The sequence below is a fragment of the Lepidothrix coronata genome, unplaced genomic scaffold (assembly GCF_001604755.1).
Source record: "Lepidothrix coronata isolate B3197 unplaced genomic scaffold, Lepidothrix_coronata-1.0 Scaffold8, whole genome shotgun sequence".
Taxonomy (NCBI): domain Eukaryota; kingdom Metazoa; phylum Chordata; class Aves; order Passeriformes; family Pipridae; genus Lepidothrix; species Lepidothrix coronata.
The window spans coordinates 3,420,207-3,439,842 of NW_016690188.1; the positions used below are offsets into that span (position 1 = coordinate 3,420,207).

Sequence of the window (19,636 nt, forward strand, 5' to 3'; positions counted from 1 at the left end):
ATTTTACCTGGCCTATTCAAAATAACTGTAAAAGCAGAATGCAAAATAGAGGTAGGAGCAACTAGTTAATGGAATCTGAGGCCAATTATCTTTTCTCTGAGAAGAGCTGTCAGTAATGTAGCAAGTGTGATGGAGACTTTGGCAAATAGCAACATCAGCTGGTTAGTACCCAACTGTGCTCAACATGTTGCAGCTGTGGCCAGTATCTGTATCCAGCCAAAGAGATGGGAAATGACATGGATGACTGAATATCAAATGGACAGTGATGAACTGCAGAGATGAGACACCTCTGGCGAATTTAAAACTATGGAGAGTGGTATTCAGGAAACCTGTGTGCATATACCTCTTAGGATTCTTTCCTTAGAGCAGATTTACTTATATATCTGCTTCTTTTTAGCTGATGGAGCTTCTATCTTTTTTTTATCATTTGGGTTTTTCTTTCACCCACCCTCCTAAGCTTCAATCTTTCAGTACTTTTCTCTGATGTATTTCAGATATGCCCATCACCAAAATATTTTTAGCAACAAGATCATGACAGTGAACACTTTCAAATCTTACAGAAAATTGCGCCAATCAGTCCTGAAAATTAAATTCCAGGAAAAGCTTGATATACAGGGTAAATCATCTAGTGTTTACTAGGAGAGATTTTTTAACATCTGTACCTTAGAATGCAGATCAAGTCTTCCACTGGGTACTTAGGGGAGGTTGGGCCAGTATTAAAAACTAAAGGCAGGTGGGGACAGAGTGGGATAATATGAACCCAAAGACCTTGTACTGGGGGCTTTTTTCCATAGCCAGCTTTTCTTGATCAGCTGCTTGTGTACTGTAGAAGAGGCTGTTTATATTTCTTGTCTTAATATCCTTGAGTTAACTCCTACCATGTAACTATCAGCCCTCTCACTTTGTCATCTTTTGCTAAGTGTACAGAGCAGCCCTTGATTCTCAAGTCTCCTTCTGGTCACCTTTGTTCATCAAAAGTGGATCCTGGTTTTTATGTCTGGGTTCGTATCTGCTGGTCTATTCTTGTCCCAGAGTAACCACAGGAATGTCCTCTGCCTTGTGCTCTCACGGTATCTCTGGATACTTACAGCAACTTAAATTTAGCATCTTTCATTAAAAGATATGAAGAAATTCCTGCTGGACCCAGTAAATCAGTGATTATGCTCTTTTCAGTGTTAAGAGAAGCAAGCTTTAGAGGCCTCATGTGATGTAACCAAGGTTATGCAGGGCGAGTGGCACAGTTTAAAGTGATCCACTCTGGCCCTGACTCCTGGTTCACTTTTGTAATGCTGGTTCAAGTTGCTTCCTATCAAATCAATGCACATAATTCTTTCCTTAGTTGTTTATTGATTTTTTCAATGAATTGAATAGAAGTGTAGCACTCATTAGTTGAGATCTTTACACGGTATCTATAAAATTATCTAGATTCTTAGCTAGTGCATACTGGCACAGTTGAATCACATTCAATTAGTCTAAACTAATTTACACCAGAGGTTTGAAAAGTCAATAAGGGTATGAGAAAATGCCCTTCTCAGTGATAATTCTGCTTCTTGGTGCACATGGTTCTTTTACAGTCCTAATTCTGACAAAATGCTAAGAGAAGCCAAATTAATTTTTGTTTTGTTCCATTTTTAAATTGGAATCTCTTTTTTTTTTCCTTTCACAAATTGTCTGTTATTATTATTCATTATGTGTCCTTTGATGAAAAATGATACATGAAGAATGGTTTCTATTACTGAATTATTTTTGCACATCATGCTTAATTCTGCAAATGAAGCAGATAAAGTCAATGAGGCTCAGTTAAGGACCAAAACTAATTCTGAAAGCTAATTATTTTCACAAGAGAGACTCTTGAAGACTATAAATTAGGAGGTTGCTATTCTAAGAAGTTTTGTCTTCAGCTGAGTTAGTTGCATCTCCAGGAGGGAAACAGAGAGAGGCCTGAGGCCAACCTGTTCCCCAGCTGAAGGTCTGACTGTTCAATTGGAATTGCACTGCTATTTTTTAAACAGGCCAAGGTGCTTTGATGTTTCCTTTTCTGCTTTTTAAACCAAAATGCATCCATGGTACCGCTTCAAGTGCAGAAATAAAGAGAGGCACAAAAGTCAAAATGTTTCCCATTGAAACCTTTATATTACCTCAGCAACTGAGATCAGCTTTTGTATGGAAATTTACTTCAAAGATACTCTATTAGTATTGTAAACAAACTATATGAGTCAGAACCACTTCTAGATTAAAGTCTGAAAACTGAGGTAGAAATAGACTTGACAGAGTAAGAAAGGCAGAAGAACCTCTTCTCCAAGCTCAAAGCAAATGTCCTGGCTGACCCTGTGGTACACAGGTCCTCTTGGGACCATGTGAGGGCCGCAAACGTTGTCAGGTCCAACTTTGGACCTGCTGTGAATTTGGCCCTTTAGGTGTGTGTAAGCTGCTCACTGACCTCAAATACTGACTTTTGTAAGCCATTGTGTATGATTTCTATTTCAGATAATTTTTAGAAGTACAGAAATGCATTTTCACTGTCTGAATCTCTGTTTTGAAGAGAATCTTATTTTCCACATAAGGGAAAACGAAAACATTGTACCAAGCAAGTAAACATTTTAAAAACATGTCTGAATGCATCTGTTCTTCCCTCAGAAGTGTGTGTTAGGCATCTCCAGAGCTGCCTGAGGAAGGCAGATGTCTAATTCTTACTGGCACTTTTGAAGGTCTTAGTCTGTTATTCATTTTTTTCACTTGTTCAGATTCCATAAAGACCGAGGCAAAAAAAAAAAAAAAGGCTGTACACAAAAAGCCACTGGGAGTGCATGTAATTAATTGAGCCAAGGAAATATGCCTTATACTCTGAGCAGCATGAACAGTTGCTGCCAGTTTTGACACTTTGTGTGTAGTCCTGGAACAGTTATGGCTATTTCAATCCTCTGCTGGGACACTGATTGTTTCAGGCAAAAATAATTTTAGTCTGAGATGCATTTGTACAGGATGTCATACAACCAAGTCCTCAATCAAGTAACAATGCAATACAGCAATAATAAATTTCAGTTGTGACTGTTTCTTTCTGTCTTTCTTCCTTTTTCTTACTACTTCACTCTTATTGCCTTTCCCCTTCTTATTATTCCTTTGCAAAGAGTAATACTTGTTGAGTTTACCTGCTGAGAGGCAGCCCACAGCACCTCTCAGCTGTCATTTTCCTGCTGTTTTGCCCTCTTCACTCTGCACCATGGGCAGGCCAGGGCAAATCTCACTGTTCCTTCAAGTCACTAGTGCCCAACAAAGTCTCTTGTACCTGCTCATGCTGGCTTTCTCCAGATCCTTCTGTTCTTCCATTTCGTGCCCAAATCCTTGACAAAACCATTCTCCAGTACTACTTTGCTAGCTGCAGATTCAGTTATACATCACATTAAGCCTCTGTTTGTATAGAAGGCATCATGTATGTTTTTTGCCTCTGCTGTTTTCCTGCCATTTTGTGCAGCTGTCACAATGTGTTGAAGAGGAACGACACAAAGTGGTTGGCTCTTTTCTTCAGTTTACTGTCTTCCATTTTCTTTTTCTTTTTTTTTTTTTTTCCAGAGGCTCAGCTGCCCCAGCAGCAGCAGGATGTCAGAGCACAAAGGAAAATAATTTCTGCAGGGTTATGGAGGAGAGCTGTTAAGTTGTGTTTGGGAATGGAAATAGCCAGAATTATATTTTTTCCTGTTATTTTCTTGAGCCATTAATGTACCTGGCTTACAACTTATTAACCTACAACTGTTGCTCTGGTTTTAGAGATGAAAAACTTTTTATGTCAATCTTGGTTATTAATATGCTCAAATCCTTAAAGAGAGATATAATTTACTTCCCAGGCTTTCTCCATGAACTGCACATCTTTGTGTCACTCTCGCTGCTACTCTGAGCTCAACAGATGGCTCTTTGAATGCAGGTGGTATTTTTTCTTCCTATTGGAAAAAATATATTTACTGCTCATTCTGGCACCCATGAAATAGACTGTAACTTTAAAGAAATATATTTAAAAATATAAATAAAATGCCTGTAAGAGTTATTGCCAAATTGATATTGAACCAAAGGCACCTATTCAAGTGATCAGCAGCCAGAAATTAAGTGTATGAGCCAAGAGTATTGAAAGAACCATTAAGAATGTTAAAAAAATAAAAGAAGCAGATAAATCTTGTACTGTAATGAATGATAGCCAAGGAACATCTAATCATATCTGGATAGCATTTACTGAAATAACTCACCCAGACAAAAATGAAGAACATGAAAAAGATGGTGTAAAAATTACTGGATTTTTTTTTCTGACAATTTTTCATTAATCTCCAAGAAAGAATAAGGATTTATTTGAAACAAATTAAATTAAGTGGTGAGCACTAGAATACGGTTCTTCTTGTTCTTGGTCTGGCTATGAAAACACATTCTCAGTAAATGCATATTAAGGGTTATAGGGGAGTGTGTGTTTACATTTTTCCAACTACCTCTCCCTATTAAACCAACATGCAGAACAACGACTATGTTCAATTGGAAAATTGATCACTGCTGTAGGAAAATGTGAAATACATGAGACATCAGGCAAAAGACACACAACAAACGATCAACACCACGTCTATAGGCTTGCATTCTTTGTTTAATCTACCTAGATGTTTTGCTTTTAATGGCAATATGCCTGGAACTTCCTGGATGTAATTAAGTGTGATGTGGAGAAAGTGACTCTGGGCATATTGTGAAAAAATGACTTAAAAAAATGAATGTTTACCAACAGATGGGGCCAAAGTTTGGCTTCTTCACTGTACAAATACAGATTTATAGGGTCTTACCTCAGCAAATGCTCATCTTTTCTGTTGTGTACTTTAAGGGGGAGTAATCTGCTTCATTTCTGCTAGAGTTCTATTGATGTCATCAAAGTTATGGCAACATAATCTGGTGATCTGAGGGCTCTGGGAAATGTCTCTCCCATGAAAGAGAGTTCTCTCTGTGTGTAACCCATAAGAAGAGATGGACCATGCATTTTGTTTCAAACACATTCTGTAGTCAGTAAACACTTTTAGATTCAAGCTGGATCTGGTACATATTTACCGATTAGGGAGCAGCTGGCTTGAAACTTAGAGCTGGATGAAATGAAATTTGCTTTTAGAACTTGAAAATTAACTGCAAGCTGTGGTAAAGACCTAACAGATTAATTTTTGTTCAGTTATATCATGTGTTATGTACATAATCTAAGATCATGGAACTGGCCAGTCAATGAGCAAGAAGTTATTTATTATGAGCAAATGAGCATTAACAATTGAAATGTTTACTTTTGCTTGAATAATACATGAGTTCACTGATGTGCTGCTGCTGGCTGGTCCTGCAGACACACATGTGGGTGTAATGTTCCTTTGGGGCTTGTTTGCTGCTGGGCCACTCCTACAGAGATGTGACAGGGCTACTTGTTGATACCAGTCATTGCTAACTGTACACAAGCCACTGTGTACATAGTACTGGCAGAGGTGTCAGCTTTCACAAATTCCTTCTCTGTAAGGTGATAGGAAATTGTGCTCAGAAAGTCTGGCACCTCTGCAAAATCTTCAGTTTGCGCGCAGCTCCATTTCCTACCCACCTATTGGCAATCTAAATCAGTGGTCAGGAAACAAATGCATTTCTTTTTTTCTCTTTTCTTTCCCCCAGATTTCCGAATCACTGATCCAGAAACTGAACCAAAATCTAGTCCATTTTGAGTTGAAACCAGGAGTTCGAATCCTTGTCCATGCTGCCCATTTAACAGCGGGTTAGTATCCCTTTTCTGTGTATACATTTTCTGTCACTCTGTAGCACAGCAAGCAATAGATTGATGGTAGGAGTGTTCTATTAGCTGAATTTTAAACATTTCTTATTTTTATATCACAGTAACAGCACAGTGTGTCAGCAAACATTAAAATGCCTATTTTACCTCACCTTTTTATATCACACCAAAAAGATATAGTGACTTTTGCATTTAAAGCTAACCCTTTTGTTTTCTTATGGGAAAGAATTTACTGGCTTTGGCAGAAATGTGGTATAAGAAGCAGTAGAAATGTTTACTTTGAGGCTATCTCTGAAATATTCAACAGGTAAGCAGCACCATGGCATTTTCAGCCTGAGTCACACAGGGCAAAGGTTACCAGCTAGCCTTGGGTATGTACAGATATTCTAGAGTCAACAAACATTCAAAGCTACTAAACACAGTTCAGATGTTGTTCATCAGTCTGAAAGACTAGAATCAATATATATATGCACAAAAAAAAGATTAGGCCATTTGGACTTTAACTAATCCTCTCTCAAAATAAGTCATCTCCAAAGTCCTAACCTTTAATTATTGTCTTTGCCTATTCTGCATGCTAAAACCTCGTTTCACAGCACAGGCTCTATTTAACTATTACAAGAGATGAGACAAATTGATTCCGTGCTTGAGATTGTTAGGAATTCATTTTCCCCAGGAGCTGCTGATAATTCTGATCAGTTGGTGTCACCTTCTTTTGCTAACTTGCAAACTAAAAGTTTTAGTTCATTTGTACTAACAAACTGCTCTCCAAAAATCTTTATGTGTCTGCCCAACCTGGTGTCAGTCCACGTGCAGCCTTGTCTATAAAGTAAGGAAAAAGAGACTGTTATCAGAGAAGTAATCCTTGGCCTGAATTTTCAGCGATGACCAGAGATACAATACGTACTTTCAGAAGATGCTCAGTGTCTGTCTCTTAAAAGAAATGTATCTGAAAGCATCTTAATGTGAGCTTCAAAAATGGAGTTACCTGCAATTGCTCATAATTTTTTCAATTTGTCTCTGGACATTTACTCTGCCAATGCACATGGCTGTTTTCTATTTTGATCAATATTTATTAAAGTCAAGGTCAAATCCTGAATGAACATTTATGTATGACTGCTCTGGCCTTGAATATCCTGTAGGTCTTTTTCAAAAAATTATAGCTAAAAAGAATCAGATATTCCTGGAAAGGCTCATCTTTACCCCTTGCTACTGAAGGGACATTCCTGATTTCATCTACAGGAAACAGAGGACACTTAAAATCACTTATCCAGCTCTGCCTTTATAGGAGATGAATTTGGATCCAAGTTTTCTGCTGTTTGTAGGAGCCTCCTGCAGCTTCTTAGAGAGCAGTTCTGGACATCTCTGCATGAGGGAGTACACAGGGTCCCCAGCTGCTCCATGTTCAGAGCTGACTAAAATCTGGGTAGCTCCAGTTCTGAAGCCATGTAATTAGTGGAGGTACTGCAGCACTTTTCTAGGCTACTAAACCTTGTCTGCCACTCTGAATGAACCAAAAGGCAGGGTCTATCACTGTGACTTACTGCCATGCTAAAAACCAGTATGGCCTCCAGGTACGTGCTGTTCTGTTTCTTGCTAGCTCAGGCTGAAGCAGAGGGTTTTTGGCTCAGACACAATCTTTGTGCTCACCAAAAATGCACATTTTTATTTGTATTTACACACACACCAGGAATGAGTACTTTTTGATCATAATAAATTCAAACACACATTTGTTCTGCAAGGTAGGCTTTGTTGTGCTTCCCTTCTAAGCCACTGGTGATTGCTGTGACTGACCTCACAGAGTCCTATAAGAACACTACAGGATTTTGTCTCTTGCAGAAATAGGATTCAGTAAGAATGCAAAATGAGCTTAGATGGGCAAACTAGGTATTAAAAAACCCAGACAGCAGCCACTGTGAGGTCTTTGAGGGAATATGAATCCTTAACAAGCTGCAGAGGTCATGACTCTGTTCTCTGTCTAAGTAAAAGGCCCAATTTCATGATATCAAAACTTGGGAATACTTTAAAATTGGATAAAAAGCCATGTGAGATTTACTTCTCTGCTGAAAGCTATTGTTTTTGTTGTCAGGGAAAAAGAAGAATTGTCCTTTAAAAATCCAAGCTTTTTAAAAAAAATTAAATAAAATAAAGCAGGGAAACCTGGAACACAAGACAGCCCCAGAAGCAGTCCCTATAAAACACAATCAAGGGGGATGCACAGAGTGCAGAGGTTCTGCTTTGGTCTGTGGTATCCCTTCTTTCCCAACCTTTTTACTATGACTTTGTGCTGTACGCTGACAGCTATGGGCTGTAGTTGGCTGAAAACAAAGCTGAGCATGTGTTTTCCAAAGTATTCATGTATGTATATGTATTTCTGCATTAATGTTGCTATGCCTCAGTGCACATGTGTGTTCCTCCCTGTGTGTGGCTGGCCATGCACAGCAGCAATTTCTGCAGCAGAGAAGCTGCAGGGAACAAAAGTTCAGGTATCTAAACTAGCCTGATGTGGATATTCAACACCAGAACGTGTAGAAATGAGTATTTGTGAGTGTGTGTTGTATGTGGACATGTACATTCCCTGGAGCACAGAAGAATGACAGGCATTGGCCTCAGCACATTTCATACCTCTGTCTTCTTTGTTCAGCCCACACTGGAAGAAGGATCCATTTATGGCAATTATAGACAACAGATTACAATTCATTCGTCATGTTCATTCCTTCTTCTGTGAGCTAAAAAAAAAAACCAATGTCTCCAGCCCAACAGACAACAACCTTAACTCCAAGGCAGAGGAGTTCCTCACAAAACAGTTAAATAGCTGTTTGTTACTGGGCTCTCAGTGCAGCATTATAGCAAGAACCTTGAGTGATGCTGAATCTGAATTAGTTGGAAAGCCACTTTGTTATCCCACAGAACTGCAGAGACCCACAAAATTACAGATGGAGAGGGGGCAGACTGGAGATGTGTAAGGATGTGTAATAATAGTAACAAACGTGGATAGTACCTTCCTAAATCTTCGTTCGCGAAGCCTAGCCATGAATTTCATCCCAGTGCCTTGCCTTTCTGAGGATAGCCTGCTAGGTGTGGAAAGGAGAAGGTTTTTCACTTCTCTTTGTAAATTTTGGCTTTATCAATCTGGGTGCGAAACTGAAAAAATGTGCACATGATGTGCATGCATTAGTAAGTACTTGCTTGTATGTGTGTTTCCTTGTATGCATTTTTCCTCTGGTTTAGGATGGGTTTGTTCAGTGCACGTGAAGAGGTGAAAGAGGTAAAGTTGTGTTTGCCAGTGGTTCAAGTCAACTTTCACTGCCTTGCAGAGGAAGGCACTACCTATGCCATGTTCTGTGTGCAATGCAGAACAGTCAGTGAAGACAGTACCTTCTGCGTGTTAGCTCTTTGTAATGGCACAGCTACAGCTGCATGTCTGCAGGATGCTGTATTAGTGTCTGTATGAACAACTGACACTTGCACCTAGGTGTGAAACTTCTTGGATACTTGGCGCCTTCCTGTCTGTGTGTGTGTGTGTATGTATGAGTGTTGGAAACTCTGTTGAATACAATTCACTTTGTATTTCTGGGAAATCCACACTTCTGCATAGTTTGGATGGCCTTACTTTTCAAAGGGCTATGACCCAATGGTGAGCAAAACTCTGAGAAGTACAGAGAGACTCTTTTTCTGATTAGGATTGGTTTTGGTGTTTTGGTTTTTTTGTTTGTTTATTTTTTTCTTTTTTCTCTTGAATCTGTGCACTGTCTTGCATGGAAGACTTGTGCGAGAGAGGTCAGGGCACCAGGGAAAAGAGAGTAAAATGTGTTCAGATGAGTAGGAAAGGGATAAAGGAAGAAAACGAAAATGTCAGAGACGTGACAAGAGCTTGCCATGGACACTGAGGCAGTGTCTGTGAAGGCTACTGCCTTTCTGGTCTTTAGTAAAACTGAGGAGCCAGTCACTCCTTATTCACTGTGCATTGGGAGCTACCCAGACTAGCTCTACACAAAATAGAGAGCCAGCTTGACAAGTTAGCTCGTGGGTAGCTTGAGGATCAACCAGAAAATGCCAGATTTGGTACCCAAGTGACCTCATTTGCAACTACCTTAGATAATTGCAGTATGAGAGAGTACGTTTCGGGCATCCTCTCATAGGACAGAGAAGGCCTCTAAGGAGAAAGCTGTGGGACTTCATATCAAGGGGTATGTTTAGCACTACAAGTGATCTGAACCTGTGTTTCTTCCCAGGTGGATTAGGAAGGGAGAGAAGCTCTGGAAACATGTGAACAGATGAGATCTGCTACAAGTGCAATAAGAGGGGAGGATGAACTGTATTTCTGGAGGGAGCAGCTTTCACTTCAGGCTGGGGTGGCTCTAACCTTCTCCTCTCTTGCAGCTCCCCTAGTGGACCTCACTCCCAGTCACAGTGGTTCAGCTATGCTGATGCTCCTCTCTGTCGTTTTTGTGGGACTAGCCGTGTTTGTAATCTACAAGTTCAAAAGGTATGACCATCCTTGAACCATTTCCTTCTCACCATTGCTGCCTTTCACTGAGGTGTTTGGGCTTTGTTTTGCTGGGTTTTCTTTTTTGGAGTGAGTTATTTCTTGGTTTGTAAAAGCTGATGCTACATCATCTGCCAGATACCACACAATGATGGTTTCTGTTAATGTTTTAGGAAGATTCCTGGCCTTAATATATATGCACAGATGCAGAATGAAAAAGATCAAGAGATGGTCAGTCCAGTCAGTCAGAGGGAAAGCATACCTAATGTCCCTCAAAGTGAGATGATGAGCCATGAGCAACTAGTAGATGAGAAGTTGGAAGTCCACCCCATAGGTAAATAACTTGCAGCATCCTGCAGCTGGTCAGACTCTGACTTATAATTGGCTAACCTTTTTCTCAGCCTCCCCCCTTCCCGTATTCCTGCACAATCCTCCTCCCATCCTCTTCTGCTGCAACATTAGTTTTGCTACAGGAAACCTTGCTAACTCTTCCCTCTCCCTCACTGCCATGTGATGAAAGGGAGGGGAACAACTTTAGACTTTTTCTCTCTCCTAGTTGCTCTACGTAGATCCCCTCCCCTTCTCAAAAAATCCTGCTGGCAATGTAATTTATTTTGCTGGGGCTGATATAGTTGGGGGGCTAAGCCCCACATCCAGAAGGACTTCAGCCACCCTCACCTGGAACATGGAGGTGAGCAGGTGATTTGGTAAGTCATATCTAAAAGCTAAATGTCTGTTGATGTTTTGACTGCTGCCAGACCTTGTTGCCAGCAGCAATGCTAGTCTGGCTGATTCACAGATAAATTGAGCAAAACCTGGGATCTCAGCATTGGACACCTGGGTTTGCCCTCAGGCTGATTTCTCCCAAGACCTCTGTGGTTGAGTATTTTTAAAAGCAGGACCTAAAGTGAACAGACTTGGAGAGGGCATTCTAGGATCAGTCATGCATTTGCTCATATGTTTTCTGTTATCCTGACTACAGTAGAAGTGTTGGGATAGAGCAGGGAGGTTTCAGACATGTTCTGCTAAAGCCAGTGTTGCTTGGGCATTGCTCAGCTTCACTATCATGATGTGATAGTTCTGCAGGCCCAGCCCAGAGGTACAGTGCAGGACCCCTGCAAATAAGGACATGGAGCTATTTTAGAGGAATTAAAGGGAAAAGGCTGCCCAGAGATGTTGTAGAGTCTCCTTCTCTGGAGATATTAAAAACTCTCCTGGCCACGATCCTGTGCAACCTGCTTTGGGTGAACTTGTTTTAGCACAGAGGTTAGACTAGATGTTTTCCAGAGGTCTATTCCAACCCCAACTATTCTGTGATTCTGTGACTTAGACAGAAGTGAAGCATAGCTGTAACTGGGATCCCTTATTTCCACAATTTCATCAGCTTAAATAAACCTTAGATCTCACCTGAGGATTCCCTAAAATGTATGGGAGTATTTGCTAAAGTAGGTTTGGAGTCATATCTACTATAGAGAGGAGCAAGGAAAAGAGCAATTAAAGGAGGGAATTTGATATGCTAAGATTGTGGCCTGTGAAACAACCTGGGAGAAAAAGAAGAAAGAGCCTTGATGAAACTGTGTCTAAGCTGGAAGCTCCACTGCAGTCAATGCTGATCTCTCCTCATCTGTTCACTAAGGAGATCTTGTAGCTATTAAAAGCTTTTAAGCAGCTATTCATCAGCAGACCTGGACATCCCTGCTTACCAGAACACAGGACAGAGTGAGGGACCAACCTTCCCATGTGATATTCCCCATACAGAGCAACCCCAGGCCACAGTCCAGAACCCAAGGAAAGGAAATGCAACCAAGGTAGTCTGGACAGAGGACTTCCAAAAAGCTTGTGGATCACCAAGAGGTTTCAAGCCAAGACCCGGAGCGGTGGGTCCTAACTTTAACTATTCTTTTTTACATTGGTTTGGTTTGGTTTTGTTTTTTTTCCCCAGAAACCTCCAAGGCAAAATTGATGCTAAGGGAGAAACACCCAATTTCAAGTCAGGAACTCTCTTTCTACAGGCAGATGGGCTTTGAGCTTTGAGCTTCCCCTTTCTGAAAAACTGTGATGGTGATGGTTCATGCTGTTCCAGGAGCAGGGAGAGATATGTTTTCATGGGTCATTCAGACTGAAGCAGCAAGTGTCAGTAACCTGCTAGCTCTGTTCAAGGTTCCTTCGAAACTGCTTTTGCTGATGTTGGAAGTTTAAACCCTTGAAGCCTCTAGATAAAGAGAAGTCAAAAGCCAACTTTGGGAGTAGGTTTTCAATTGGTGCAGCTATAGAATTTCTGGCTTTCTACAATAGCCAGAGTTTTATGCGTTTCTCAGCTGTGCTACTGGACACTATTGAACCAGAAATTGGCTTTTTACAACTCTTGTTTTGCACCTGTAATTGCAGTAACGAGCACAAAAGTTAAATGTGTGGGATACATAGACTCAATTATGTATCAAAAGGAATCAGTCCACCAAACTTCCTAAGAGCATTTTTCTATCCTGTCAGTAAGATGAATGAGAAAACTGAATCCCAGCTCATTGACAAAATGAAGACGTCTGGACCTAGGTGTGAACAGAATAGAAAGTGCAAAGGCTCTTCACTCTCCTATACAACAACCTCATCTGTTTCTGGAAATCAGCAATTTCTTTTTTAATGAGTTTTCTTTCTTTTGGGAAAACAGAGCAGGACTGTAATTGGGTGTTTCTCTTTTGTATGCTTGTTCAGAAACCAGTTTTTTAGAATACCTTTGACTAACATTCAGGGATACTTTCTTGGAGGAATCTGAATTAATGTCCTTGCATCATTTAATTTTTCTCTCCAAACTCTGGCAGCATAAAACGCCCCCCTCCCCCCCATATTTCTATTTTCTGGATGTGAGCAAATGCAAAGCTTAAGGTTATTTATGAAATCTCCAGCACCTTATCATTGCAAATGAGTTACACATTTCCTCTGAGGACCTCAACCCCTCCTTCCCTCCACCCCTCTGCTCTGGCCTCTCCCTCTTCTGTTCAACATGGGTGAATCATCTTCATTAGCAAAAGAACAGGACATCACCTTCAGTGTTTTGAACGACAAGAAAACATTTCTGGGAAGAATGTGTCAGTCTGGAGCAGTTGAATCCCAAAGGCCAGCAAGGTGATACCTTCAAGCATCTTCCTTGGCTAAATATGCTTGTTATTTACTGACTCTAATTTTGTTCTTTCTTTGCCACAGGAAGTATTTCCACAGCTGCTGAGTCCCAGAGCACAAAAGAAATCCCTACCTATGTAAATGGTTGAATTGAGGACACCAATATCTGTATCTAAAAAAGGAGGAGAGCTCACTGCATTTGGACTTTTTAATTCTTCAGATGACAAAGGGTTTTTAGCTTTAAGCCTGTGCATGTGGACATTATACTGAGATCATAGTGGAACTGCATTGTACAGGTGTTCAATTTTAGTGGGGGGTGGGGGGAGAGGAACTGGTACCACTATTCACTCCTGCGGCCCTTCCCCTCACCCTTTCACTCTCTTTTTTCTGATCTGTCTCTAATTTGTAGAAAATTCATAATGATATAGGCCAAGAATATGCATGGGGGTCTCTTCTTTAGGGAGAGGGGTGGGCTGGGATGTGGGGGGAGAAGGACTAGGGAAGTGGGAGGGAGTGTTTAGGGTTCTTGGCTTTAGATTTAACTGCTCTTTTAGCACTTTGGGCTGCGGGAGGGTTAGCCACCCCAGCAGACTTTCCTTGGACACACAAAAAAATCACACTGGAGTTTAAAGGCGCTGAAAATATTCTTGGTCAGTCTGATTTATGTCTTTGTTTGGACTCCGCCCTTCATTCCTCTAGCTGCAGCTGCTGCCTGTGCCCTACAGCTGTGAGGAGGCTGAGTGTGGATGATCCCACCTGCGAGGCAAAGCTCTTTCTGACACGACTTTCTTAGCCTACTCACACCAAGGCATCCCACTGATAGCACCATGGGAAGATAACTTTGCCTCCTAACCTTGAACAGAACAAGCATGCATTGCAGGCAGGGAGGGAGGGCTGTCCATTCTGCAGTTGCAGGAGGTTATTGCCAGCAAGAACTTACACTGTACTTTGTACCAGCCTTACACCTTCAATTTTGGCTAAGACAAAGCCCTAGCAATACCCTCAGCTCCATGTAGTGCTAATGGCTGAATTTGTCTGAGGAAGTTCCAGGAGATCTCTACATTTTTGGAGTCACCCAAAAGCCTGTCAGTTTTTTGAAAGACACCTTGTCCATAGAATAGGGAGCAGGGAAAGGTCTATGCACAGTTTCCCATGGCCATCTTAGCACCCCTAATTGCTGACAAGCTCCTGCCACTGTGGGCAGAAGAGAGAGAATTTGGCCTGAGACTGTTGCCATGCATTTTGAGCCTCAGCACCACAGGACCACTCTTACACAAGATTTGATTTCTTACCAAGAACTTAAGCTTGTGTCTTACACTGCAACTAGAAATGAGGCTGTAGGACATGTTCAGGTAGACTATGCAAGGGAACAGCAGGAAAGCAGGATTAGCATACCTCGAACAAGTCCTCCAAAGGCACTGGGTATCTGGCTGAAGCCTAACCTGTGGTCATTACAACTGTTGATTTCCAACCCAACTCAGGTAAAACTAGCACCAGGATTTTGGTTTGAAGTGTAAATAGATAAAGACTGCAACCAGTGTACACTTGCTTAACTATGTTAGGTGAAGGCAAATAGAGGCCAGTTCATATTTAGTGTGGCTCAATTAGGAAGCACCTTGATTCCAGATATGGGTGGGTTTTGTTCAGTAGACATTGCACATGGCAACAGGAGAAAGCAGCATTGTCAGTGTGGCCCAGATTCCCAGGGCAGGGATTTAGTGGTGGTGGGTTTGAATTTCTCTGTCACAAACCTAAATCAACCTGCTTGCTGGCAAATAAAAATGATACCAAGAACATTAGACCCCTAGTAGTTAAAAGATAATCACAGGATAGAGTCCTCTGCCTCTTTCTGTAGTTTCTCTGAAGACAAGTAGAAACACAGCAGTTTGTACGGCTTTGCTATTGTCTTTGCAACTACAGCTTTAAGAAAGATGGGAAAGTTTTGGCTGCAACTGTATAATAGTCCCCACTGAAGTCCAACATTAGCCAACTTATTTTTATAGTAAGCCGATCAAAAAGTTTTCTTATAGTGTTGGAACTATTTCTAATTTTAAAATTACTTCTTTTGATGTACTTTTTCATCTTCTTTTTCCCTTTCGTTAAATACAATGTAGCGTAATGTATAATTGCTATTGTTTATTGCTTTTACAGTCATATTTATTAAACAGATTATGTCTCTAAATGAAGGCCCATGTTTTTGTTGCTCATTTTAGCTCTCTGTTTCTGACTGGGATCATTAACAGTATTAAAACAGTAGGAAGTTGATTACTTCAAAAAGAAAGGAATGTTCAGTAGAAATAGGAGAGGGTGGTGGTAAGTGTCCTGAAAATATAGTCCCTAGAAGCAAGATGCCAATATGAAGGTAACTTTCTCAGTCCTTAAAGTGCTTTATAAAATGAGGGTTGGGGATATAAAATATCTCCATTTTATAGATGGGGAAGCTGTGAGATGCTGAGGTGCAATACTGTTTTTCTGGCTCCCAAACAAGCAATGGTAGAGCTCAGAGCAGTTCCCTGCCCTTGGTTATCCTTCTTAATACACAGTCTCTGTTATAGGTTCCTTTAAAATATCTTTTTTTGATACACTTTTGCCAGCACTTATGAAGGAAGGTCTGAATTAATAACATTACTGATTAATTTACATGTGAATAAAATGGGGCTTAGGAAGTTTCTGTCAACTTGCCATATGGGAGTGGATGCATGTTGCTGAGAAAAAAAAAGAAAGAAAACAGAGCTTCTCTGCTTTACAAGTCAGGATGCAACCACCAGATCATTCTACCTCCTGTAACTAGATCTTGGTTCAGTTCTCCAGCTTTTTTTGTACCTCAGCATAAGAATTCGTATTAGCACAGTCAAGTGTCTGGGGCTCCAGTATCATCAACAACCAAGGCTGTGGTGAGATATATTACAGGTCCAGGAATAATGAGTTTGCTCATTGGAGGAGTGTGTAGTTTTCACTCCGGGCAAATCCCAGTGTAATTACAATAAGTAGCCTAGAATGTTGTAGTGGACACTGCAGCCTTCTCCATTCAGGCTGCAATGGCCATAGTGCAGGTGACTCAGTGGTGTGTGTATAGACGTAATCTCCTTTAATAAAGTGCACACCTGAATTAGCAGGCATCTGTTCTGACCATAAACAGTAAGTCTGGTTTTGGCAAGCATCTCTTTAAAGCATTTTCAGATCATTCTCTTCAGCTTGTTGTGTGTCCTGAGACAGAGACTGGTTGTTATTTGTGGTTGTTGTTTTCTGGTTTGTATAACAACACAGCAATTAACTGCTAATGGATGAACACTGAGACAATAAACAAAGAATATACCAAATACTTATAAAATCCAATATGAATTTTTTCTGAGGATGTTACCATACCTCGAGGGAACAAAAAAAGTTCATCACCCTTTGACAGAAAGAGCAGAGAGTTAAAATATAAATAAGCAGAGAGTTAAAAATTCAAATAAAGTATTTTCCTAATTTGATGTTGATTCTCTACCATCATCCTAAGTGCTGTAAAACAGACATACAGATGAACAGACATTGGCTTCAGAGAGACATATACTTCTGCACGTAGCAGTACACTGGGGCTAAGATGCTGGATCACTTTTCCTGAAAATCAGTAGTTGTTAGAGTTCAAATACCGGGCATCAAACAATAGCTTGTTCTTAATATGTGGCTGTGTTTAATTGCCTAAACTTTTGATGGAAAGCAAGACTCTTGAAGTACTTGCTGAAATACTTATGCAAATGAAGCAGGAATTTCCAGTGACCCTAAATGAACCCTGTCTTGGTCCTGTCAACTTCTGCTGAGAATTTCTGACAATTGCATTTAGTCTGGTTCCTAGAGCTGATAACAAGGGATTAGTATTTTATCTGTGAGCTGTCACCTCTCATTGAATGCATGAGAAGTTTCCTTGTCACATTATATCTCTAGGTACATTCAGTGTTTTAAACATTACCCCTGATTACAGAGCTCCTATGTTCTTGATGTTAAAAAAGAAAACTTTATTTTCCTTCAGTTAATGAGATGCTATCCCTGCATTTCTCCATGAAACAGAATCATAAAGCATGTGAATAAATAATACTTGAGCTAAAACAGATCTTTTTACTTTAGCGTTGATACAATCCTGGCCATAATACCCAGAAGAAAAAACTGAAGTCAAATTGTTTTCTAATTTCTAAGATCAAAGTGCTATCATCTACCATGTCATTATGCTAAGAGATATATTTCATCTGCGGTTTTAACTTTAGCTTTTTCTTTTCCCTTTTTTCTTACTGGGGAATATGGCTGTCTCTTACTGTGCTGAAAGAGGGATGTAGAGGAAATCCACTTTACTTATTTCTCAATGTGAGAATTTCAAGGTGTCTTGCCTCTTGTTTCCGTTATGATGCAGCCACTCCATGCTGTATGCACTGCGGCAGTAGAGGTGAAAAAATAAGGGAACAAGTTTTCTCACCACCTCTGTATTGCAGATTGTGTCTCTCATTGTAATTTTGGGGCATTTTGATGAGTGGACCTTAACCAGACCTTCTCTACATGAAAAAACTCAGCACTGGAGAGCGCTGAATGAGATGGATGCCCAACATCTAAACAGTAAAACTCAATACAGGATTAATGGCTTGAATACTAGAGATGCAAAGACACTTGGGAGACCAGCAGCCTTCCAGGGCAGTAGCTCCATGCTGTTCTGTCTGTGCCGAGGCTTGCTTTCTGCTGGGATAATTTAGAGAGATTTGAAGTTTGTGCTAATTTATGTTCTTTTCTCTAGGAATGTTATGAGCTTTTGTTAGCAGGGAGAGTAGCATAACTAAAATACATCCAGTCAGATATCTAACCTTGACTCTGTTTGGGTTTGAATAATAACCTCCCACCAAGCTGTAGTAGCCCAGCCATGTGTTAGCAGAATAGGAGCCTGAAAACTGTTGCATTTCCTAAACTTCTCTGAGGCTGGAGCATATCCAGCCCTGTAGACGAAAGCACCACTAACACTGGCCAGGATATTGCTTATGTTGTGCTTCGTATTCAAAATAGTTGTATAGAAGGATCCCAAACAGAATCATTAGTGAGACGTGAGATGCTGTATCTACAAAATTTCAGAGACAATAAACTGGAATCCCAAAGTTTTGTGGGTTTTATAATCTTTTATGGAGAAGCCAACAGAGACAAAGGTTCAAGAGAAGGAATGTAGCAAAGCTCTTGAAAGTTGCGACTGCCTGCCTTTGGTACAACACAGATGCAAGAAAAAACTCCCTTTTTATAAGAAATTCCTCCTCCAGCCTTCCCTAGACAAAGCTGGGTATGATGATGTTTCTGGAACTGCAGCTACCCTGGCAAATAATTGCTCCCCAGCCCTAAAGCGTGGGCCACTGGTCCCATGGACCTCATCATTCCTTATTGTGCCCCCCATGAGGCAGCTGCAGGGCAGAGATCTGAAATGCAAATTGGACTGACAGCTGCCTCTTCTTGCTGCTGCTGCAAAGAGATGAATAATGCATACAGCACATTTAAATGTAGTGTTTCGGGGAGAAAACCTTTGACTATTAACCCTGCCTGCATGAGAGGGACATCCTTACTTGGTTCCTTGCAGTGTGGGACTGAACCGGTATCTCCACACCACAAGGGTCTGGGATGCCTTGTGTCTCCATCATCTCCGCATGTGGGCTGCACTCCAGGCTGAGAGTCCCTCCTGGGGCTAAGACAGTTTCAGGGCAGAGTCCTGGCTCTTGGCATTTTGGCTAAAGTGGAAACTTTCCCTAAGTCTGAAGCAGACTGCTCATTTGAAGTGATCCCTGCCTGGTGTCACCTCAGGTGAGTGGATAAGACTCAGCAGTGTAGAGAATTGGATACTGTGCATCATATGGAATATTTACACCAGATATTTCACAGCAAATAATTTTATCCCACATTCCACACCTACCTAGTCCCAGGGAGTATGGGGTTCAAACCTCTGCAATCCTTCTTCCTGCTCCCCTGAAGCTACAATATGCCTATGGGAGAGACCTGGGCTTTTTTCCATTCCTTCTGTGGCATTATGTGCAAGGTGAAGCTTTTTGGTCTGATTGCAATCCCCTAAACAGCTGCACCTGTGTGTGTCTCTGGAAAGTGCTTGCTCAAGAGATCCAGAAGAAGCACTAATGAATGTGCAGCCAAAATCTTTCTTCAGCCCCTGCTGCAGAGTCACAGGACAGGAGAGACTGTGACTGACTCCTCTTAAACGAAATCTTGGAGTAGGCTGCTCATGAAGTAGGTTTTCCTCTGCTGCCACATTGGCT

The 19,636-nt window shown here is 40.9% G+C and overlaps 1 protein-coding gene across 1 annotated transcript in view; it reads left to right on the forward strand.

The window, feature by feature from the left end:
* Positions 1-13,815, forward strand: part of SORCS1 (sortilin related VPS10 domain containing receptor 1) — a 270,695-nt gene extending 256,880 nt beyond the window's left edge. The window contains exons 25-28 of the mRNA XM_017804167.1: positions 5,659-5,758; positions 10,154-10,259; positions 12,018-12,136; positions 13,458-13,815. Of these exons, the coding sequence (XP_017659656.1) occupies positions 5,659-5,758; positions 10,154-10,259; positions 12,018-12,136; positions 13,458-13,522 (390 nt within the window). The 3' untranslated portion in view covers positions 13,523-13,815. The remainder of the gene's footprint in view (positions 1-5,658; positions 5,759-10,153; positions 10,260-12,017; positions 12,137-13,457) is intronic.
* The last annotated feature ends 5,821 nt before the right edge of the window (positions 13,816-19,636 follow it).